At 48.9% G+C, this 22,921-nt stretch overlaps 2 protein-coding genes across 4 annotated transcripts; both read left to right on the top strand.

Annotated features, from left to right (window-relative positions):
• The first annotated feature begins 552 nt into the window (after window positions 1-552).
• thrap3a (thyroid hormone receptor associated protein 3a) lies at window positions 553-13,457 on the top strand. 3 transcript variants are annotated; one of them, XM_040164235.2, is made up of 11 exons: window positions 553-886; window positions 5,056-5,232; window positions 7,154-8,008; window positions 8,338-9,006; window positions 9,444-9,616; window positions 9,822-9,933; window positions 10,146-10,230; window positions 11,305-11,486; window positions 11,578-11,749; window positions 11,828-11,974; window positions 12,096-13,457. In XM_040164235.2, exons 2-11 carry the CDS (start codon window positions 5,081-5,083, stop codon window positions 12,285-12,287), a joined length of 2,739 nt encoding a protein of 912 aa, XP_040020169.2. In that variant the 5' UTR covers window positions 553-886; window positions 5,056-5,080; the 3' UTR covers window positions 12,288-13,457. The 3 variants fall into 3 exon arrangements, with proteins under 3 accessions (XP_040020169.2, XP_040020170.2, XP_040020171.2); XM_040164236.2 differs by having other exon boundaries at window positions 562-886; window positions 11,581-11,749; XM_040164237.2 differs by lacking the exons at window positions 553-886; window positions 5,056-5,232 and adding an exon at window positions 6,285-6,476.
• Window positions 13,458-14,775: 1,318 nt separating this feature from the next.
• sh3d21 (SH3 domain containing 21) lies at window positions 14,776-22,716 on the top strand. The gene is made up of 16 exons (XM_040164238.2): window positions 14,776-14,971; window positions 15,450-15,607; window positions 15,698-15,755; window positions 16,003-16,112; window positions 16,344-16,434; window positions 16,518-16,579; window positions 16,659-16,698; window positions 16,934-17,028; window positions 17,418-17,519; window positions 17,819-17,870; window positions 19,133-19,183; window positions 19,253-19,367; window positions 19,964-20,123; window positions 20,208-20,410; window positions 20,743-20,806; window positions 20,941-22,716. Exons 1-16 carry the CDS (start codon window positions 14,968-14,970, stop codon window positions 20,968-20,970), a joined length of 1,395 nt encoding a protein of 464 aa, XP_040020172.2. The 5' UTR covers window positions 14,776-14,967; the 3' UTR covers window positions 20,971-22,716.
• Window positions 22,717-22,921: the final 205 nt, after the last annotated feature.

The raw sequence follows: 22,921 nt of genomic DNA, 5'->3' as shown, positions 1-22,921 counted from the left end.
CAACACGTGGTATTCATATCGAGAACAATAATGGGAAAGAAAAATAAACCATCAAATACAAACACTCCATTAAATATGGCAAGCATGGTTTGTTATTAACACTTTACAATAAATCATCCCTGGCTAAATAATGACAATAATAACCCAGTACTGCTGTGATGTGGCGGCTCTTCCTCTTCTCCTTTTACAAATTATTATCATTGACATAAGTTTCAGTTTTAGTTTATTTAATTTAATATAATAATTTAATATTTCTATCTTATTATATTGTATATAATGTGTATCTTTTTATTCTATTTTCTTCCCTGTACATGCTGCTGTGATACCAAAATGTCCCTCTTGAGGGATCAATAAAGTATCTATCTATCTATTCATAAGAGTTGAATGGATCACGTGTTTTCATGCACCTAGTCAAGGTAACTATTACTAGGTAACTACAGGTGATGATCATCACCGAGGTGTGTATTTATGTCTGCGTTTCTCATCGGGTATCGTTATCATCAATAAATGTGCCAATATGCCGAGAGGAGGTGTCCCGCTCCGTCCTGCTCCGTCCCCCGCGGGGACAGACAGCGACTACAGCGCGTCTCCATCACGGACCCGACGTCTGCTCGGACGGGTGACGTCACCAAAAGGACCTCTTCACGCGCCGTGGTGTCTTTGTAACAACGCTGAACTCCGCTCCAGTCGCCCGTGGACGCGGACGGGAAACGCGAGCCCGCGAGCCGCCGTCACACCCCCTTTTCTCGCACGCACGCACGCGCGCGCACGCTCCCGACATACGCCAGGCGCATCGGCGCGGGCGCACAACTAAACAACGGGAGACGACGGAGGAATGATTGCTGCGTGGATGTGACGCGGAGACACCGAAGGACCACGCCGACCGGTGAGTAGTCCACGCGTCCCTCCATTCGTTGCGTTAGATTACAGGACGGTGGGACGTGGACGGGGGACACATGTCAACGCAATCGTGTGTTTTGGAAAAGGATCGTCGCGCGGCAGCACGCGGACCGTCCGCAAGCGGGACGTCATTTACCAGCGAATCCACGTTTCAGTGACGCGCGTGACCGCGCGCATGATCTCCCGGCGTTGAGTGCTCGATGAGCGCGTCGTCGCCGCGCGTGCGTTAAGACGCACAGCGGAGCGTGCGGGTGGGTGCACGTGAGGAAGCTCCGGGAGGATGAGCCGCCAATCAAACGCGCGAGCCCGCTGGCTCTGATACGCGTTCCCCTCGGACGGAGGTGACGTCATTCGACCAGTGGAGAAGTAGTCGAATAATTAGCTGGAGGCTCAGAAGTCAAAGTTCATGTCTTGAACTTGTTTAGGGATCTTGAACCGACCGGAGGACCGAAGGAGGAACCCAGTGCACCAGTTGTTTGACTTGACTTTATTCCGGCTGTTGTGGTTGTAGGTTTCTCCAAGTTGCCTCCCCCCCCACCGTAAACATGTAGAACCTGGAACCAAGCCCTACATGTCGATCCATGTAGAACCTGGAACCAAGCCCTACATGTCGATCCATGTAGAACCTGGAACCAAGCCCTACATGTCGATCCATGTAGAACCTGGAACCAAGCCCTACATGTCGATCCCAGCTAAGGATTGCGTCTCAGACTCCGGGGAAACGGGAGAGTTTCCTGTGTTCCTGGGTTCCTCGCTTCAAAAAGGAAACTATTCCTGTCGTCCGGTGACCCAAGAGAGAAGAAAACGTTGATAACGTTATCGTGTGATTTCCCGCGAGTCTCGGTTGAGGTCGACTCTCTGAAGCAAACACCAGCAGCACTGACGTAGACACACAAAGGTGTGCCCATGTTGCACAGACAGAAGTAGCATTAGATAACCTTTATGTAGACTTCATTTAATGCATGTGGCCTCAATGTGTTGCCAACATTGACACAAGACGCACAACATTTTAATGTCTGGAGGAGCCGGTGCAGAAAATGAGAAAGATTGAACAACATGTGACCCGAAATGAACTCGAGTCACGCCAACGGTTTCTCACGCTGAGACTTAAAGACGCTGGAAAACTCAAACAACTGTGCACATTTTAGAAATATGTTTTTTACGACCCGTGGTCATCGGTGGGGGGGCGGGGGGGGCAGATGGGGCTGTTCCCCACTTACCGAAATAGAGAGACATTAGGAATGACAGGTTCCCTCTTCTCTGCAGCAGAGATCCACAAATGTGGTGATGACAGACAGCGGAGGAGCATGTGTGTGTGTGTGTGTGTGTGTGTAGGGGGGGGGGGGGGTGCCTCAGCGACAGACGATGCCCTTCAACTATGCATCTAAACGACGATAAAACTGCACAAACACTTAGTGTTTTATCGCCAATGATTCACCCGAGGACAACGTCCCGCACGAAGGTGTCCTCGTCTGTCATCGGGGACGATGAGCAAATAGTCGTGCTGCCGGATCCCTGCGTGAAATCACCCGTTTTGTCTCGCCGGCAGTTACAGCGGCTCCCTGAAGGCAAACAACACGCAGCGCGCACACACACTCGCTGGTCACGTGGTTCAGGCTGTTCCAGAATAAGCTTCTATTTTTATTCAATTACCCACGAAGGAAGCTCAAGGGTTTATCGTCCAGCGGCTCCGCTATGCATTAAGTGCCACGCGGGAGAGTCTTGGGGGAGCACTAAGAGGGGCCGCCACATTTCAATAACGCACGATTGTGCCAGGGACAGTTGCTGAGGCTTTGGTGAGGGAGGGGGGGGGGGGGGGGGGGGGGGGGGGGGTACGTATAGATAGAAAGTGTGATTCCAGCTGCCTCTGCGGCCTCCGAGTCTTAGCGATGAGTGGGGTGTTTCTTCTCGTACGCTTTGAGCTCTGTATCGGGTTTCTGGACCATTGTTGATCAGGGCTACTTCTGCTGTTACACGAAATAGGCAGCTGATGAGGATTACACAGCTGTCGCTCCATACGCGTAAGGAGGGGGGGGGGGCTCTTAATCAAGTGTGTGTCCCCTGAACTTCTATTCTAGGCATCAGCATTAGAACTCGACTCAACAGACCTGTTTTAACGCGTGACCAGGTGAAGATAACTTCAGGATGATGCTTTTTGTGAGGGAAGTTTATCCTTTTGGTCACCTAACAACCCAAACGGCGTTCGGCTCACCGTTCAGGATGTGGCAAAGGGGGGGGGGGGGGGGGGGAGGCCGCACGCCCCCCCCCCCGACGAGTACAGTAGGACATGTGCGTAACGGCCTCTTTGGATGCAAACCGAGTGGTGAGAGACTAAAGACTTGGCTCACCACGAGGCTCAGACCTCGGGGACGAGCGCCCACACAGCGTGCGGCGGGACAGCTGCAGCTGGTTATCCACCAAGCAGCTAGAGGAACGCTAACGAAACAAACGTCCACCGCTCCGTACCACCAGCTGGGTCGCGCGATGCGATGCATGCACGGAGGCGCTTCAGTTACTCACAGGGAATCTGCTGCACATATTCAGAACTGGTTTGACTGGTGAGCCGCAGAGTTTCTGATGATGTTTCATTTTCAACCTTTGCAAGGAATGTAGAAAAATCCAATGCGATTTTAGAGAGCGGCGTAAAAGATTCAGTGGCATCTAGTGGCGACGGTGCAAATTTCAACCAATCGAGCACCCGTCCCTCTGTGAGCTGTAAAAAACGGGTAGAATTATGGCAAAGCGACGTGACTGGTTCCTTGAGGAAGAATGGCTCCGTACGTACACGTCGATGGCTCATTCCAAAAAAGATACTTCGCTCAAGGGAATAAAAACAGTATATTCCATTTCTGCCAATAAATTCTTCCTAATCTTCAACAACTTCCCCTGCTCCCTAAAGCAACATTAAGCAGACTTGGTGGGACTCCTTCATCATTCCGTTTTCTCCACCATGTGCTGGAAAAGAGGGGCACGGCTGAGCGAAATGTGCACCGTCAGCTCAACCGACGGCCTGTTGAGGCTGGAACCTCAGGAAATGATCCCGTGGAAGCCAAAAACAACAAGCCGCCGGGAGGGAGGGAGGAGCGCGGGGAGCCCGCAGGGCGCGAGGTGGAGGCCCCGGCCCCGGGACGGATGCATTTCAGCGCTCTCCAAAGTAGTAGCTGCGGGGGCACGCCGGGATCCCTCGTTGCGATGGCGCGCGCTGCTTTTGTTGCGCTCGGCAATTTCCTGCGTCCAAAAGTCCCTGAAGAGGATGAAAGAACATTTTATTTGACCCCTGGCCCTGCACTCCGGGGATCATGTGTCATAGATGATCGTGTGCAGGGGCTGTCTGCAGATTCACAGCCGATCACCAAACCACATGCAAATGTTACATTGTAAACTGGCTACAGAGGAAATAAACTTATTTCCACATCTAGTGAGGTGAACTATGCAGGTTTCACAGCCCAGTTCAACAGTCAGCAGCACCTTTAATGCCGAAGAACAATGAAAATACAAACTTGTATCGGCCCAGCGGCTTTGCCTGCCGTTTCAGGGGCATAATCACATGTTTGGTTATTACCTCCTTAAAATGATCAGCCGATCGGCGTTTGGCTGGAATACCGCGAGCCATATGTGTTCTCTTAGGCACGAGAAGTGTGCCGTGGTGGACGAGGCCCGCAGTGCATTGTGGAGATTTGCCTCTTGTTTACGGGAAAATCATTGCAGGGAATCCAGTGAGTGAAGGAAAATAGTACCGAACACGCTTTTGGTATTTCTCATTTGGGTTTAAACTGCACAGCGAATGTTTCAGCATCACCCAATTTTCCAGCGCGCCGCCCACCGCGACTGATAGCAGTCAGATGACGCACATACGACGGCCCACTATGCAAACGAGCAGCGAGCGAATACAGCTGCTTCTTTTTGGATGCTCTGCACGGTCGCCTTCTCCCTCTTTCACAGCTGTTGCGATTCTTCCCTCAGCTTCTGAAGTGCATCTCAGAGGACTCATCTTTACTCAATCCGTGACTCTTCCCTCACTTTGTCTATTTAGATGTTTTCTTCCTGGGTCATAGTCAATGGTTACTGTTTATTCTATGCAGCCAATGCCTTGGAATGGTAATGGGACATATATCTTCTTCCTGACTCGTCTGCAACCGCCCTTTTGTGCGACAGCTTGAGGTGTGCCGGCCGCCCTGCCATGTCCAGAGCCACAAAATCCGCCTCGAGGTCCCGGAGCCGCTCGAGGTCCCGGAGCCGCACCAGGTCCCGATCCGGGTCCCGATCCGGGTCCCGCTCCACCTCCCGCTCCAGGAGTCGCAGCAGATCCCGCTCCAGGAAGCGCCACCGCCGGTAGGGTCCCGTTCTGTGAACTGTCCTCCTTTCCTCAACAAAGCTAATCGGCTGTGTGGTGAAGTTAGAGAGCAAAAGGCTGCTGAACGTATTCAGTGTCGAGAATGAGTGTGATGAAGCAACGGAGCAGCAGGTGCAGCGGATCAACCTTTTCATGATCGACAGTCAGTGTCGATCATCCCGTTTCTACTCTGATTCTTAATCTTAAAGATCTGACATGTAAAAAGATAACAGGTAGACCCACTGTGCCGGCGTTGTTAGCTTTGTGTCCTGTTGCAGTCGGGCTGTCCCGCTGGCGACATGTGAATTGATTCTCGTCCTCGACCTTATCACTTTGGTTCTCATGGACCTTGAGAGCGTGAAGAGTATTGATGCGTTTCGGTTGGACTCCAACAACAAACCTCCGCTTCGGTATCGAGGGGAAATTTCTGGTTTCAGAAAGAGCTCAATTGGGCCTTTTGTTAATTGACGTTGTTTCAGTTTATGTTTCGTGGGAAAATATTTTCATATTCACGGACCTCGTCGGCACATGAAAATCTCCATTCAGAAGGTGCGGATTTGGTTGCCGGCTGGTTTGCTTACACAGACAGGTCCTGCTTGTTGGATATCTGCTGGATGCGATGTTGGGGAAAAAAAAAAAGAAAAAAAAAGAGGGAAGTGAAGGTTGACGAAATGCCGGTGCGGCTCATTCGCCGGCACTTATTGAAGCGAGCACGAAGAAGGGACACGGAAGGGATCTAATGGTTTATTCTTCCTGGTCTCGTGTGCAAATTGCTCCGCGGTCACACAGAACTGTGCAGGCCCGCATGCAAAAATTCACACGTATGATCCCTCTAGATGTCTTAGGAGAAACACAGCTCCAACATGTTGCACGTGCTGATGACTAATAACGAATCCTTAGACTGTTACCATATATTCTATTAGTCACTAGTTAAACGGGCCACAGATGCAGACTGCAGCAAAACACGAAAGGAGTCCCCTAAGTCGGATAAGTCATATCACATGTGACACGGCGAGACGTTTATAGTACTTTACAGTAACAGTGAGCAGCCAGTGTAGCAGGCAGCCATGGCGGATTGGAGTAGAAGACTTCTTTCCTCCCTCGGATGGTCCATGTGACTCTGTGCGCCGCTGCAGTTGGCCAGAGGAGACAAAGTGTCTGTAGCTCTCAATGTGGGTGTGCAGTGTGGCTCAGTGCGCCGCTTTCTTTCCTCGATCTGTATTCCAATGCAAAAACATACTGGGTGAGTCGTTTTTTTTTATAGTCTTTGCGTGTAGTGCGATGCTGCTCTGGCCCCTTTTGCCGGCATGTATGTAAATGTGCTTTCGCGTTTCAGCAAGTCTTTGTGTTAAAAGACTCTCATTGAAAAAGAAAAACTACTTTGACGTGTCTCAGTCGCGTTGGGACTTTCTCTCAATGAGGTCCGCGGAAAGTTGTGGAAGCGGTTAAAAAGAGCATTCTGGCGTGATCCAGATCATTGAAGAGGACTTGCCGGATCAGGGGTGCGATCTGCAGCTCGTGTTTGAGGTTCGCCGTCTAGAATGACACCAGGTTTCTTAGCAGAAGTGCAGCAGAGACACCGTGTGGCCTCGTGCGACTTTGCATCAGAACGTGAGCTCAAGCTTTCTCTACGTGGTCGTCGCTGTGTGCACTTATCTTCAGGGGCCTTCATCGTTTCATAGTCTCCACCTCTCTTTACTGCACCAATAGCCAACATCTCGTTCTTTCAAAAAACTGTGTGACCTGGTTGCACCGTGTCGGTTCTCTTCGTACGTTACATTTTGTGAGAGCGTCTTGGATCTTCAGAGCTTGAGTTACCGATTCAGGACGTCCTCCGTTAGATTGGATTTTTTTTTATTCTTGAGATCTCATCTATTAACCGTGACCTATTAAGGGACGTCCACGTGCTCCTCTTCACAGCTCCAGGTCTCGGTCGTGGTCCAGGTCTCATTCTCCGTCTCATCACCGGGAGAAGAAGTATCAGAGGGGCTCCCACAACGGTCGAGAGTTCCGGGGATTCCACCGCGGCTTCCGGAGGCCGTTCAACTTCAGGGGCCGAGGGCGGGGCTTCTTCCCACGCGGACGCTACCAGCGCGGCGGCTATAACTACAACAACAACGGCAACCACAACAACAACAACAACAACTTCCGCCCCAACTGGAAGAATTACAAGCAGTACCCCGAGAGACCACAGCAGCAGAACCAGCCGCGAGGACGCCCTCACAATCCCCAGCAGCGCTCGGGAAGCCCCCCCCGCGGGCCCCCCAACCACTCCGACCGATCCCCCTCGCCGCTGTCCAGGCACTCCCAGCACTCCTCCTCTTCCTCGCACTCCTCCTCTCCCAAATGGAAGCCAACCGTGCCGCAGACTAACCAGGGCCCCAAAGACGAGAAAGAGGAGCTCTGTGCCCCCGGGGAGCTTCAGGGGGGAGGAGGGGGAGGCGAGGAGCCAGGGGAACTCGCTGGGCTGGAAGGAGATGCCAAAGAGGGGAACTGCACCGGCAGTCCAAAGGGAGCGAGTCCCTGGGCAAGCTGTGCTGCTGCTGCCGCCGTTGGTCAGAGCAGCCAAACGACGAGCCAGTCCGGTCCTTCCCCTAAGGTCACAAATGACATCGGCAACGGCGCCCCCTCCTGGAAGATGGCGTGTAGTAGTTCATCCTCGACCAAAAAGATACTACACGAAGGTCTGAATCCGATGCTTTCCAGCTACGACTTCTTCTCCAGCGAGGAGTACCTGGACGGAGATAAAACAGCAATATCTGTGGCCTTCAGACAGTAAGAATGCTTTTAGGCTTCTCTGATTGCTTCATAGGACTAAACAAACTTTATAGATGTACAGATATGGGGTAAATAATGGCTTGAGTCATGTGCCTCACTGACTTTTTCTCTGTCACATTGAGTAGACATAACAGATTACCATTAAAGGGTAGATTGTGAATATTTGCATTTTTAATTTGCATTAAATTAGACTCTTCACAAAAAACACCAGGGGGAAAAAAAAGTACATTCAAAATGTTGAACATTAACACCTTGCTAGTTTTTTCATTGTCTCACAAGTTGCACGGTCAGATAGATACAACTATTTATCTCTTGTCGTTGTTTAGGTTTTTGGAGGAGCAAAAAAAAAAAAAAGCTAAAGCTTTTGAAAACGGCAAGAACACCGAAGCGAATGACGTGGACATGGAGCAAGTGAGGATGAAGAGCAAACCATCCACCATTATCTCGGACTCCAGGAAGTACAGCGAGGACCCCGATGCCGAGGTGTCCCTGAGGAGCTTTTTGAAGGCTTCTCCTTTTCTGTCCGCTGACGAGGAGGAGGAGGAAGAGGCGGTGAACAAGCCTCATCTAAAGCCGCTTCACAGGGACTGGCACAACGGGGACGGGTCCTTAAAGGCGAAGATCAAGGTCCCTCAGTCAGCCGGGGAGCTCTTTGATGAACGCTTCGGTAAGTGGCAGAATGTGACCTTCTCGCGGGCGGTCGACCGCGACGCCACAGAGGACGTTCATCTCACTCGAAAGCAGGGGAAAGCAGCGGGCGTCGCGGCCGCCCTCGCCAAGAGGGAGTTGGCGAGAAAATGTGAGAGGTTGTCCCCCGACGTTGGGGGCAAAGCCAGGAAGGTGGCAAAATCTCCCTCCACCTCGTCCTCCACACCACCACCAGCGAGGAGGAGGAGCTCTGACCGAGAGCTCAGGGGAGAGGACTTCACGTCGTCGAGGAAGCAAGAAGCCAAATTAAACGTCAGGATGGACTTCCTTGGAGATAGCCTGATGAGGTGAGCATGACGCAATGTCTGGAGACCCTGGTGGAGACGTGGCTTCACGAGGAGAGGATCATCTTTTTGGTTTGATGTGGTTGGATTAAGGTTGTCAACATAAACGCGTTAATCTCTGCGATTAATGTGGCCGAGATTAATGCGACAAAATATTTTAACGTAGTTAACGTACCTTTGATTACTTCAAATGTGTGTAGTTTAGTGTTTAACATTAATAATTAAACAACGGTGTCTGAAATACACGCTTTCTAGAGTGATTACTCATTACTTAACATTCATTAAAAACAACATTGTAACAACAACTATAACATCATATCATATATATGATAAATATCATTAATCGCGATTAATAAATGTTAAATCTTGTTTTATAGTTTGATACATTTATATTCTTCCCAATAAGCAAAATACATAATTCATTTTTTTCTCATGTTCAGGTCTTCGGATATTTTAGCGGAGGAGCGACAGCTGTCTCAAGATCTTGTGCAGTCCTCAAAAAAGGATCAGGAGTTTCGCTCGATCTTTCAACATGTTCAAGCGGCTCCGGTACGGAAAAGTCCCTCCGAGCTGTTTGCTCAACACATCGTCACCATTGTCCACCAAGTCAAAGGTCGGTCCTCACGTCTTCTGCCTGTCTTTACCAGGGCGGACTATTCTAACGTAGTAGTAAATATCTCCATGTTTGGTTTGGTAAGAGTTCAAAATCCTCAGTTCGGGGGAAAAACAAATTCAGAGCTGAAGTGCTTTACTCTGGTTTTACTTCCCACAGCAGAGTTACTCCTTTAACATCTGTTCCTTACCTCGTCCCTGCACAGCTCAGCACTTTGCATCCTCCGCCATGACTCTAAACGAGCGGTTCACCGTGTACCAAAGACGAGCCGCGGAGAAGGAAATGACGAAGCCGAGGAAAAGCCCAGAGATACACAGGTAGAGTCGCCCATCGAGTGACCTGCTCACCTTCTCCGTGCTGGGGCTCCTCCTCCTCTTTTAACAGCTTTCAGGTATTTCTCTCACCAAAAACATCTCGGCTTATTTTTTTTTGTCTCTCGCTGGGCGGAGGTCAGTTTCATTCTCGTTGAGGTGCTTCCTTTGCTCTGTGGGTTCGATCATCTCGTCTTAACTGTGTTTCCTCCTCGCAGGAGAATTGACGTTTCGCCGAGAGCTTTTCAGAAACACTCTCAGCTTTTTGAGGCGATGAAAAACTCAGAGGATGGCACTTACAAGGTGACTGAACATTTTGCAGAGTGAAGTACGTTGGAAAGCAAAACAAAACAAAGAACAGCAAACGAGCCCAGATGCCTTTAGGCCGACTCTGTGGAGGTCTAACAAACGCTGAATGAGGCACTTTGACTTTGTCGTTGGTTATATCTCGCCTTCACACACGGTGAATTGCTTAGAATGTGGGCACAAGCCTGACCGAGGCAAACGAAGCGTATAAGTTCAGAAACGGAAGCCACTGTGCCACAGCTGTTCAAAAGGACTCTAAGCAAACGTCTTCGTAAGTATTCTTTGATAAAAAATAAGCAACGGAATTAACCAACCGCAAGCACACTTTATGCACCTGAGCTCATGTTACGTGCTTGACTCTCAATCAAACACTCACAATGTTTCTTTATCAATGCGCGTGGGCACGTGGTCAAACACGAGGCGCAGATAACTATTAAAACATGTTAAAGTGAGTGAGACTAAACGAGCATTAACGGTCTCGCGTTCTTTCTCCTCCCTGTTGTCAAAGAACCGCGCTAGTCACACCAAACGTTTAGGCCTTTCCCAAAGCATTCCTCAAAGTTCATAGATCGCTTTACCACCTAATGAGCAGCTATTTGTTTCAGTTGATGTCAGTTCAGTAGGAAAATACCTCACTGTGACTTGAGACAGGAAACAAGTCACTGTGCACATGCAACGGCTGCAGGGCGTAATGCTGCACGTGGAAGACGAGCAAGTGTGTGTGATTTTCCCGCACGCACCACTTTGACGTTTTAAACCTTAAGACACAATAAAACAGCAGACTACGTTGACAGTGATGGATTCCCTTTTCTTTTCCTACTATATTTAAATAGCTGCTTTGAAGGTAGAAAAAGCAATCTAAAACTTTGCTTTGGAGATCAGATTATAAAGGTCATCCTAAAACATACTAAACTTTGGGTTTCGCCCCTCAAAGTGCAAAGCTTGCTTTTATTTTCCGGAGCCGTCTGCAGTTTAGGAACCAGCTCGACTGAGCGCAGATAGATTGCATCTGCGTGCTCTTCCGAAGGTCCGTCCACGACGTTTTGCTTTGTTTTTTCTGGATTGTCTCAGGACGGCGGAGAAAAAATAACAGGCGATCCGATGGACCTTCGTTTGGATATTGAGCGCCGTAAAAAATGTCCCGCCCACGACAGAGATTCTAACCAGGATCTGGGCGGAGATGTGGGAGATTCCCCAGATTCCAGCAGGGACGGATCCTTGGAGAAGCTTTCCCAAACCAGCGAAAGGTCAAAGTACGTGCGACCGCCGTGCGCCAGTTACCTTCCCATGTGTTCCTCTAACCTGCGTCTCCCACGGCGCCCATCCACGACTCTCTTTCTCCAGTAGGAAAAGTCAGAAGAAGCGCCCTCGCTCAAGTTCCTCCTCGTCTTCCGAGGCCTCTCAGTCCCGCAAAGAAGACTCGTCTGATCCCAAAGATAAAGGCTGCGACCGGGCCCAGCCGGGTCAAGCGGAGCCCACGGGACCGGTGGGACGGGGGAGGCCACGTGGAGGATTTGTAAGTTTAATGCGTGATGTCGGATGGACAGAGGAACGGCCCCTCACTTCGCTTCCTAATCCTTTGGTTTGACCGCAGCAAGTCCGTATTCGCGGGCGGAGCTGGAACGGAGGCAGTTACCGGGGAAGCTCTTCGCACAGAAACATGACGACACACGTGGCCGTGCAGCCCGAAAGCGAGGACTGGGACGCCGATCACACCGAGAAGAGAAGGAAATACTTCCTGGTAGGGTTGATTCGCGCAAATCGCGCCTCCGGTTTCCCATCGTTTGAATGGGGTCGTTTCTTCTAACCCAGCGCGAGCTTCAACTTCTCCCCCTCCTCCCCCCTTTGTTCTACTCTCGCAGCACGACGACAGAGAGCGGGAGGCCGAGGGGAAGGCGGCGGACGGCCGGGGACGCGGAAGCTTCTCGCGGGGGAGGGCGCGATTCATCGTCCGCAACACCGGCGGCCCCAAATGGGCCGACGACAACAAGTTCCAGGTCAACGGCGAGCACCAGGAGACGCGTCAGGACCACAAAGACGGAGAGGACACCTGAGCCGGTGAAGCAGCGCTGTGGGAATCTTCATTTTCTTCCGCGTCGCGAGAATCCGAAAGGATATTTATCCACAGCAATGGGTTCAAGAATGCAAATCGAGACTCTTTTATGCCTTAATTTCGATGTAGGATGTTCGCGCTCACTCGACGGGACGATTTCCCACACGAGGTCATAACTAGTAGAAGCACTGTTTTAAGCTAGAATTGCTAAAAGTTGGATTCATATTAAAATGTTTTATTGCTTTGAATTGGTTGGATTGGAATTTTACTCCTTCCTCACAGGAATGAAAATTACTACCTAAATTTGACATTTTCAAGCAGCGAGAGATATTAAATCAAAGATCAAGTGAGCCGGTACCTTTTTACTTATGCAAACGGTTACAAGGGAAATGATTTTTTTTAAAAGCCGGCGTGCTGTTTTGAGCTGTGTCTTGATTAGAACGAGTACACCGTAGTTCATGCTGGTGCAAAAACATCGCCGTTTGTCCGACGCGCCGCTCGACAAAAGCCCCTGATCTGACGCGGGACCAAACTGTACGGGGTCAAAAGGTTAAGCTCGGCGGTCTTTTGTTGTCCTTCGATACTGACACCACATGAGACTGTTACTATGAGGAGAACTACATTTAACGTCCCATTAGCGCTTGATCTTCTAAACCACTAATCAATGTGTAATGTTGATAGTGATTATATATATTTTTTAACTGGCTCGACGGGACTTTTGTCTGCAAATAAATGCCGTTGATTTCGCTGGGTTTTTTTATTCGCCGTTTTGCAAACTTTTCTCCCGTACTGTTTTAATCGGTTGTGTAACTGTAGTTGTGTTCCACTGTGTTTCCATCGTGATAGATAGGAGCATTTGTTTATTCAACACAAGTTTATAGATCACAGGCTTCAGTGCGTTTTTAGTGCTTTTATCTGATAATTCTGAATAATAAAAAGTGTAGGATTAGGATTATCTTTGTTTGCTTAAGCGCCCACCCAACTGAATTACACGTCCCTGTGCCTTGCTGCGGGTCCGCTGGTCTTATGTGTAATGCCGGCCTCCAGATTGAGATTCTCGTTTTATTGTTTGAAGGTTACCTGCTTGGGAAATATTGCTTTTCTAAATGGTTGTTTTTACTGTTTTCTTTTCCTAGAGAATGTAAATTAAAAGAGACACTGATGACATCAATGTTTGTTTTGAGGTGTATTTTTCTTGATGGTATGTAAGTGAAATTCAGGTTTATCATTAATGGGGAGCCAGTTTTTACAGTTTGACCAAAGAGGAAGTTGACAAAGTGCCGTCCATCTAGTGAATAAACACTTGCCGGTGCCGATCTGCTGGTTGTAAATGTCACTTAACAGACTTATTTCTCCCAGAAACACTGCAGCAAATAAATATAAACTGGCAAAAGGAGGGGGATCTGATGTCTGACTATCTGCACCTTCAAAAAAATCAAGACCAACGCAGACAGAAATATTAAAAGGTGTTATTAAATGGGCTTTAGTGTATTTACATCCATTGTATTTATTTGATGTACTGTTACACGTCCAGCTCGGACAAGACACCTCACTCTCGATCTCCAGGTGCAATCCCGTTGATTGAGTACACCTGTGCCAGTCAATCAACAGGGCGGGGCCGATCCGTTTGAATGGATGTGTATGGTGAAGGTTTTTGGTGGGGGGTCAAGGTACCTTTTAGAAACACCAGTCTAACCCCCCCACACACTCAGACGACCAGCTTCTGTTCTAAGTTATCTTAAGATTGGCGCAGGATTCTATCAATGATAACGTGTCGTGTTCATTTCTCAGCCCGAGACCCCGTTTACACGATGGGAAAACGCGTATATTTTCATGCGTTTTGGCCTTTCATTTACACAAAAACGGAGGTTTTATCACGGAAAACCACCATTTCTAAAAACTCCGGCCAAAGTGGAGATTTCTGAAAACTGGCTTGCATGTCTTTATCCATCTCGTTACACTGCCCACCACAGGTTTGGCGTAGTTATGATGGCGTCCGGGGGGCCGCATTTATGCGGGTTCATATAAACAGAAACTTTTTTTTTTTTGAAAACCGAGGGGAAGAAATATTCGTTTCTGTGTGTAAATGTGTCCTGTGTTCGTCCCCCGCGACAAACACAAAGTCACGATACTCATTGTCATACTCATGATAAGAAAAGACAACCCGCCTCATTGACACACCGCGGATGATTGAATCAAAGAGAACCTGCTCACCGACATTCAACGGGAAGACTTGACAAAGCACCGGAGCAATGACGTCATGACTGAGCGCGGCACAAAGGCGTCTGCTTGAGAATTTGTCGTCATGCTCCTTTTTTTAAAATCTTTTTTTTTTTAGCCTCACCGAGTAGCTGCTGTCCTCTTGACTGCAAACCTGTCTCACCTGTTCTCCCCCCTCTCTGGCTCGGCCCCTCACCTGTTCTCCCCCCCCCCCCGGCCCCTCCCTCTCTGCGCCGCGTGACCATTTGTACTCCTCTGTTGACTCGTCACGAGGCGCCTCGGGGAAACTTGCCCAATGTTAATGTTTGACAAGTAGGAAGACGGGCTCTCGGTCTGAGATAACGCAACCGCACTCTCTCTCTCTCTCGGTTCTCCTTCTCCTTCTCCTTCTCGGGTGGCTTTTGTTGCTTTGAGAAGGAATTACACGTTCAAATCTGAGGGAGAAAGACCGAAAAGAGAACATGGGTGAGTTGGGGTTGTTTTTCTTGTGCGTTGTGTATGTTTTAATCGCCTCAACAGGATCTGAAAATCAAAGTAATGAACAGATCAAAAGGTTTTAGTCACGTGATTTGATTTGAGATTTTGCATGCGAATAAAACTTTGCATAGATGCTGTTTCGTAGTGTTTATATTTGTGCGTTTCCATGTACCAGATGTTCTTTTTTCCATTGGAAATCCCACAAACGCTGGCAGACTTCTCTCTGATTTAATGATATGTTCTCCAACGCTGCTGGAAAACGCCACCTTTTTTTTTGAAAACGTGTCGCTGCTTGTAAGGAATGACTGTGGAGGATAACGTTGCCGTGGGCCTCCGCTGGCTCAGAGTTCGCCTTCGCTCTGGGAACGTCCCAACGCGTCTCTCTCGCGTGAACTGGGCCTACCGGGCTCCGTGCAAAGCGCCTCATTCTCTCTGCCCCGTTTTTGCGGGGGGGCCCCCCCTGCAGAGGTCCTGGTGCTGGTGGACTTCGAGGGCGACGCGGGAGACGAGCTCACGGTCAGGATGGGGGACGTGGTGGTAAACGTCACCAAGGCCGGCGAGGAGGGATGGCTGGCGGGCGAGCTGAGGGGAAAGCGGGGCATCTTCCCCGCCAACTTCGCCAAGGTCGGTCGACTGCACGCGGCGTCCTGCTGCTGCACCGTGTGTGTCCGCCTGTCTCACCGTGTGCCACCTTTTCTTTTTTTTTCCTGAAAGGAGGTGCCGGTCTATTTGATCGGGAGTGGCGAGAGGGAACCCCGCAGCATCAGAAAACGTACAACCTCCTAATAACGCCTCTTCATTTGAAATTGATTCAATGAGTTCAGTCAATATCTGTGCTATTCACAATGGTCTATTGTAACTTTGAGGTTGGTGTGTTGCACACAAATCCTGCAAGCGGGCCGGCTGTAAATGTACGCCGCGCCGTCCTTTTGAGGGATTAGACCTGCGCCATCGTGTCCTCCTGGATCGTCACGCTGTCCACTGCAATTATCCCTCTCTCCCTCTCTCTCGCTCTCCAGCAAAGCAGGCGAAGCACACGAGGAAATGCGAGGTGGCGTTTGCCTACGAACCCGTCAGCCAAGACGAGCTGCAGCTGGTTTTGGGGGAGACGATAGAGATCGTCAAAGAGGTGCGAGTCCCCCCTCTTTTTATCGCTGCTCAAACACTCGCACCTGATCTCCTGATAACCAGACAATGGCGCCGAGCGGCCGCGGCGCGCTGTTTGGTTACCGGGGGGGAAGCATTGTGTTTTTGTTTGGGGATTATATTCTCTTCATAATTAACCTCCAGGCTGTGTGTGTGTGTTAAAGGTTTAACGCCGAGTTGTTGCACCGTGACGATGCTTATTTCGTCCCAACAGATCGAAGACGGGTGGTGGATGGGCGTGAAAAACGGCCAAGTTGGCGCATTTCCCTCAAACTTTGTCAAGGAAATTTTCGTTTCCCCTAAAGGTAAATCCCAGAACTTCTGTCGGTGGACGTATTCTCGTGAAAAGAACCGACGTAACTCCTTGTCGCTGGTGCTCTTCTTGCAGACGGAAAGCACAGCGAGGGAAAGACGAGGCCCAAGCTCTCGGACACGATGTTCAACAAGGAAGTACGCGGAGCACAAATGAGCGTCGGGGGATTGCTTGGTGAACCTTGGCCTTGACGCACCTTTTTGTCCCCTTTTGCAGATGTCTCAGAGGACGAGTGTGCGGAGCAAAACCAAAAACGGTCAGTGGGGTGATAATTGGTCGTACCTGAAATGGGCTCACGGTGGAACATCCCTCAGGGGGAGTGGGGGGGGGGGCAAAGTTCACAACTTTTTTTTATCTTCACCCTGTCACAACGGTTGTGTGACGGTTGCAAACCAACCTGATGAGATGATCGTCTTTGTCGAAGGTTCTTCTTCTCGTCGCATGCTTTTCTGTTTTGAACCTGCGTCCTCCTTCCGCGTCTCTCTCCTCAGTGGTGGAGTGTTGCCAAGTCATGTTTGACTACCAGCCCAAAACAGACGACGAGTTGGCGCTGAAGAAGGGCGACGTCGTCGTCGTGCTGAGAAAGGTTTGTTTTGTCGCCGCGTTCTGGCATCGTTCCAACCCCCGCTTCCCCCCCCCCCCCCCCTGGTATGTCACCTTCGCGTATTTCGGCCTGCACGTGCATTCCCCGAAGTCGCTGCAGGAGCATCGCGCCGTCCGTCCAGTCCGACCGGTCCCTGTCGAGGGCGCCTCGCGCCGCACAGGGTGACGCGCGGTGTTTGCAGTTTCGCACGCATGCATGTGAAACTGCGTGTCACACGCGGACGTGTCTGCCATGCATTCCACGATGAAGTCGATAACAAGACGACTACGTCTCGCTTGACCGCTTGGTAACCCCTCGTGCAGCGATTTGTCGTCCCAAAGGGCCGTGGCCTGTTTGAGCCTCTAATTGGAGCGTTTAATCTCCATGTGAAGGAAACGGAAGATGAAGGCTGGTGGGAAGGAGAGCTGAACGGACGCTGCGGCTTCTTTCCTGATAACTTCGTCATGTTGATCCCACCGATTACCAGTCTGCAAGTGAGTGAAGAGTGCTGTGCGTTTTCCGTTAAACGATGGATTTGCTTTTTTGGATTTACTCGTATCTGTTTGTTGTTCTGAATACACTCAAAGGGCAAACGGGTTTTTCTGCAGCTGGCTGGTATGTGTGTTTCTTTAACAAGTTTGCAGTGAGTCAGGATCGTCTCTGACATCCTCTCCGAATTACTCACTGAAAATTCCCTCGGTGGAAAAGACGTGCAAAATGGAGACGCCTTTTACGCCTCACAAGGGGGACGTGCTTTGCCGACCTGCTGAACGTTTCGTTTCTCTTCCTCCAGTCCGGGACCCTAAACCAACCGCCTGCACGCAACAACAGCATTAAAGTCCCAGGTAGGACACGTTTTAAGGGTCCTCTTCTGACACGTGACTCCTGGCTGCAGAGCGCTGACTGGAAAGCAGACAAAAGTGTCCCCCAGAATGTCTTTCCAGAGCAACTTGAACTCCCTTCACTGTTAAATAATAAGTATTTACATTTCATGCATTTCTCTTTTTCTTTCTTTTTTTTTTATTATTTGAATTTGGAGGCAAATATTTTATTTTTTATTCTACTGCATTTAATGTGACAATCAACTCCTATGTTACGATTTGCCTCGCCAACGTTTTTGTATTTGAAAAAGAGAGGTGTGACATCAGCAAACCACACACACAGGCGGATGTGGGTTTGTTTGTGCTGCAGGTGGCATTCTCCTGCAAATTTGCAAATTATTATAGAAACCTATTTTACAAATTAGGCCCTCAACTCTTTCCTGTATTGGAGACTCAACATGTATGCTCATCAAAAACCTCTGTGGGGGAGGAAACGGTGGGAATAAAGTCAAAGTCAGCTGAATGAACTACGCGCCACAACAATACAGCAGATTTTCCAAACGCTCAGAAGATTTCACAGGAAGTCTCCAACTACTACAGCGAGGTGGGGGATGGTTAGACCGGTCATGTGACGCAGTTCAGGAGTCTTGGAGGAAACAAGGGGCTGGGGGGCGGAGGAGAGCTCTGACAGAGATTTTTCACAACCGGCACGAGAAGCAGCACCCGAGCCGCCTCTGCTGTGTGGATTGTTTGCTCGGGGGGGGGGAACGGCGCGCGATGCTTTGAGGTAGGCCTCCCGTGTCCTCGAGCGGCCTGTTATGCAGCGCTGTGTGCAAAGTATAGCACTGTTGTCTATGTGTTCTATGGGCCATGCATTAGAGCAGTGGGCTTCACAGTGCGTGTGCAGCAAATTGCTCCTCCGCATCTTCTGTTGGACTTGTTGAGACCCTTGAAAGGAGGGAGGGGGGGCTGTTGTGACCTTGTGTGCTACATCTGTGCCTTCCCATGCCACTGGTCTAGATTGCCGTTTGATTGAAGGATAATAATTTGATCTAAATTCATTTCCTTGATGAAATAATGCTCCGTATTCATAGTTACGCACAATGACGCCACGTTGGTCGAGAGCACTCGAGCGTTGTTGCTTAGGGAAACATTTTGAAGCTGGCCAACGGACTCAATGTGACTATTTGACTAAATCCCCAGTTTGGGATCTGAGCGTCTTACTGGGTGGCCTATAAAACACTGCAGTCCAAATGCAACTTAATGATCCACTTCTACTTTCTCAGAGAAGACCGAGGGCTCAGCGATGGAAAAAGCCGGTCCTGCAAAGATAAAAGGTATAAAAGGCCGTAGCTTGTAGTAATAATCATATTACGGTGGGGTAATTGACTGCGTTCCACCTACAGATGATAAACCACAGGTTAAGGACCTGCGAAGTAACCCTCCAAACCGAGTCAAGCTGCCGTCCTTCAAGCCCAGCCCGCCGCCGGTCAAAGACAAACCCGGCAAGGCTTCGCCCAAGTGAGTGGTGCCGACGCCAAATGTGCGACGCTGACGTTGTGTGTCTCCACGCAACGCCGCTAAAGATTTACTCCAAATCAAGAGACCTGACTAGCAATTCGTTTTGCAACCTTTTCCGAAGCAAAAGGCCTCCAGGAAACGCCGGGAACACTTTCCCCTCCTCGGAGCGGGGCCTTTTTAGATGTTGCAAAGGTTTTGGTTGCTGCCGCCGGTTGCCATGGCGTCCTTACAGAAGAATGCCAGGATGCCCGACCTTTTTAGGGACTCTGTGGAAACTCTAGGATGAGTCAGATCGCGCCCGAACAGACGAGAGCAGCCCGCTTCCTGTTTCCTGAGCAAAACGCACAAAAAATAACTGACAACAGAAAGGCCGCCGCCTTGGAGAACCAGCTAAAAAGAACGGTCTTCATTTTAACAAATTGTGGCCTGATTGAAGCTGTAAAAGTGACAAAATAAGACTTTGGCTGCTCTCTGCACCTGCACAAAGCCGGACATCGACTTCTGGGCAGCACGTTGCAGTTTTACTAAACAAGGATTCCCGCATTTGAGTTCTTGACATAAATGGTTGCGTTTTACGCTTTAAATCTTGCTTTCAGCTCCACCAACGGGGACGCGGCTTCCGTTTCACCGAAACAACCGGAAGAGAAAGAGGCCGACCAGTTTGATGGCGTGGACGTGCAAACCGAGAAGCTCTGCCATCCTACAGCCAACAGAGCCAAACCCCCCAACAGGAGGCCGCCGTCAGGCCTGGTTACCGTAAGTTTGTCCCAATTGGCCACAGAATGACACGGGCTGGAAAACACTGGAAAGGTATTACAGAGCCACCTAAATGCATCGCAGGATACAGCGAATCTCCTGTCGCCCGCAAAGCCGGATCAACCGCCCAAGACGCCGCCGCCGGCTCGACCGGCGCCCCCGGCACCCCCGAGAGTCCCTGTGGGGCCCAAAGCTGTGACCCATAAAGAAGATGTAACTGTGGAAGGCCTGCAGGCCGAGATCAGAGAGCTGAGGATGTCTCTGGAGCTGCTGCAGAGACAACACGAGTGAGTTCTGTCATTTTTACTAACGTGGGTATGATTCGAACTGAGAGATGACTTAGTTTGGCTGAGCGATGTTTAAAATAAAAGAATCATAACTATTGTCTAAAAAAACATTTATTATAGACACTTGAAAAGGTATTTGGAACATTTCTAAGCTACTCGTGCTTTATTAGAGGGATAAGAATAATATGAAAGTCATTTCTATTTCAACCTAATTAATCGCTACTATAAATGTATTACATTTCTAATGTATTTATTCATACGACTTGACTGGTAGTGTAAATCTTGACCCATTTAATCAAACTCATCGTTTCTTTTCTGTCTCGTTTCATCAGCCGAGACATGCAGGAAGTGAGAGAAGAGCTGCGGGCGGAGGGGAACAAGCGAGAGACGCTGCAGGTCAGCGACTTCCATCCATCAGACTTTGTGCCTTCGGCATTCTGCCCAGAGAAGATAATGCGGAAGCTGTGGTTGTTAAGATCGTGACTGTGGTAAAAATGTATTGTTGAATAGAATATGTATTTTTCTTGCAGGAGGAAGTGCACAATATGAGGAAGAAATAATCCCGACACGGGCTGCGTCTGCGTCATGTGGGGGTTGCGTGCTGGATAAACATTTTTCTGATGTGCAATCGGGATGGAGAAGACGACCGAGCCGTCCCACTGCAGGAACACGAGCAAGGGCCGAAGTACGAGGTGTAGTTGGACACAGGATGGTCCCAAACCTGCACTCGACTGGAGAAACTTAATAATCAAAGACTTTGAAATGATGAACTGGTTGGGTCTTTTACATATTCAAATGCTGGAAATGACACATGTCGGTTCTAATGCGATTACTCTGGGTTGTAAATTCATATTTTGCATTTTCACCTTTACTGTGGTCTCTAATGGTTTTAACACATGTCTATGCAGTAGTCCATAGGAAATACTGTGTTGTCTGCCTGCAAAGACCTAAAATTATATTTTGAGTCATGTAAAAGGGCTTTGTTTCTTGAATGTTAATGGAGCTGATTTTCTACGGCAGAATGTAATGCTGCATCAATCCACTGGGGGGCACTGTGACTATTCTACATAAAGAGTCAACTTTTTAGTGAACGCTGTGACCATACAAAACAACTCATTTAATTTAAAAGAACAAATGTTTTTAGACGTACGCAAATCACTGATGTTATCGGTGGAGGCCTTTTTTGAACAAACTTAAAAAATCACCATTGAAACACATCAGGAGTTCAAGGGAGTTTGTGACCGGCTGCATTTCTTGCAGTTGAGTAGAAAAACTGACTCACTCTGCAAACCCTGAACTCGGATCAATGCAAAGGAGAGAAGAGAATTTAGAGACATTATTCTCACGCACCATAAGTCAAGACATTTAACTTGAATGAGTGTAGTATAGATTTGGTTTTCCACCAACGGTGGCGGTGAAGAGCCGCATCTGGACAACAGCTGTAACTCATCAGGGACCGGGTACTTCTAAAACTTCCCTGGGAACCAACTATTTTCAAAATCTGTGTCGAGTAACGGTCATTAAGTGCACATTCCCTCGTAGACGGGGGTGAAATAAATTCCACTGGACAAAAGGTTATTTGGTCTTTCTGGAGCTCTGCAAAAACAAGTGAATAGCTTAATTTATTCAACGAGGGACCTCTAACTTATTCTATACTGTCAGTGATGAAGGATGCTGCTTATACAACGGGCTGCATATAATAGGACACCGTTTATTTACATTCGACAGCAGTGTGATATATTTGTAATGAAAGAAGTAAGCTGGGACTGTTTGGAGAAGTGAAAACTGAGGGTTGATAAGTGGAGCATTTTTGAGCTTAGAGGTCAAATCCAAAAAAGAAGTATAGAAAGAGGAGCGGAGCTGACGGAGAACACAGGCAGCAGCTGGGAAATGCAGAAAGGTTTATTTTCATGACCTCACGGGACGTGGGCGATAAATCTGCAGCATATTAAAGAAAACATTTTTAAGGGGAACTATAACCCCAAAGCTAGTGCACTTTTATATTCAAGTTTAAATTTGGCCACGATAATCAAACGTGATCAATTAAATCAGTGGCCAAATGTGAAAGATCGCTCTACAGGGTGGTGTTCTCTGGTTTCTGAATTCACATAAAGGAACGTCTGTGCCTTTGCAGAGATGCTTCACACGATGTGATGCGGTTCAGAAGTGTGACTTGCTGGAGCTGATGCTCGCTTCCTTTTACTGATGTATTGTTTCATAGCACGGACATGTCGCCTCTCTCATCACATGTGCATCTTATTTGCGTCCTGTCAAATGAAAATGATCATTCCAAATGCATGAACGTGTGGGCCAATCTCTGTTTATGTGAAAAATAAAAAAGATTCCCTGTCAGGAAGTCCAGAAAGTCCATAAAAAAAAAAAAAGTATTATCTTGGATCCCTAAATATCTGAATTTCATCAGGTTGGACTTGGTTGCCGGGGGGATCTCTTGGTTGCCATGGGGATGTCTGCAGGATTTGCCTTTTGGGGGCCGTGCATGTCTGTAAAAAA

Source organism: Gasterosteus aculeatus, chromosome 20 (assembly GCF_964276395.1).
Source record: "Gasterosteus aculeatus chromosome 20, fGasAcu3.hap1.1, whole genome shotgun sequence".
Classification (NCBI taxonomy): domain Eukaryota; kingdom Metazoa; phylum Chordata; class Actinopteri; order Perciformes; family Gasterosteidae; genus Gasterosteus; species Gasterosteus aculeatus.
Note: the sequence above shows the minus strand (reverse complement) of the source record. Positions and strands in the feature narration are given on the sequence as shown.

Excerpts from the sequence above, each read along its gene's own strand:
- sh3d21 (XM_040164238.2), top strand. Across the intron at positions 16,435-16,517 it reads AATTTTCGTTTCCCCTAAAG|ACGGAAAGCACAGCGAGGGA; the intron begins GTAAATCCCAGA and ends CTCTTCTTGCAG. Across the intron at positions 19,368-19,963 it reads CCCGGCAAGGCTTCGCCCAA|CTCCACCAACGGGGACGCGG; the intron begins GTGAGTGGTGCC and ends TCTTGCTTTCAG.
- thrap3a (XM_040164235.2), top strand. The coding sequence starts at position 5,081 with ATGTCCAGAGCCACAAAATCCGCCTCGAGGTCCCGGAGCCGCTCGAGG. Across the intron at positions 8,009-8,337 it reads ATATCTGTGGCCTTCAGACA|GTTTTTGGAGGAGCAAAAAA; the intron begins GTAAGAATGCTT and ends GTCGTTGTTTAG. Across the intron at positions 11,750-11,827 it reads GGAGGCCACGTGGAGGATTT|CAAGTCCGTATTCGCGGGCG; the intron begins GTAAGTTTAATG and ends GTTTGACCGCAG.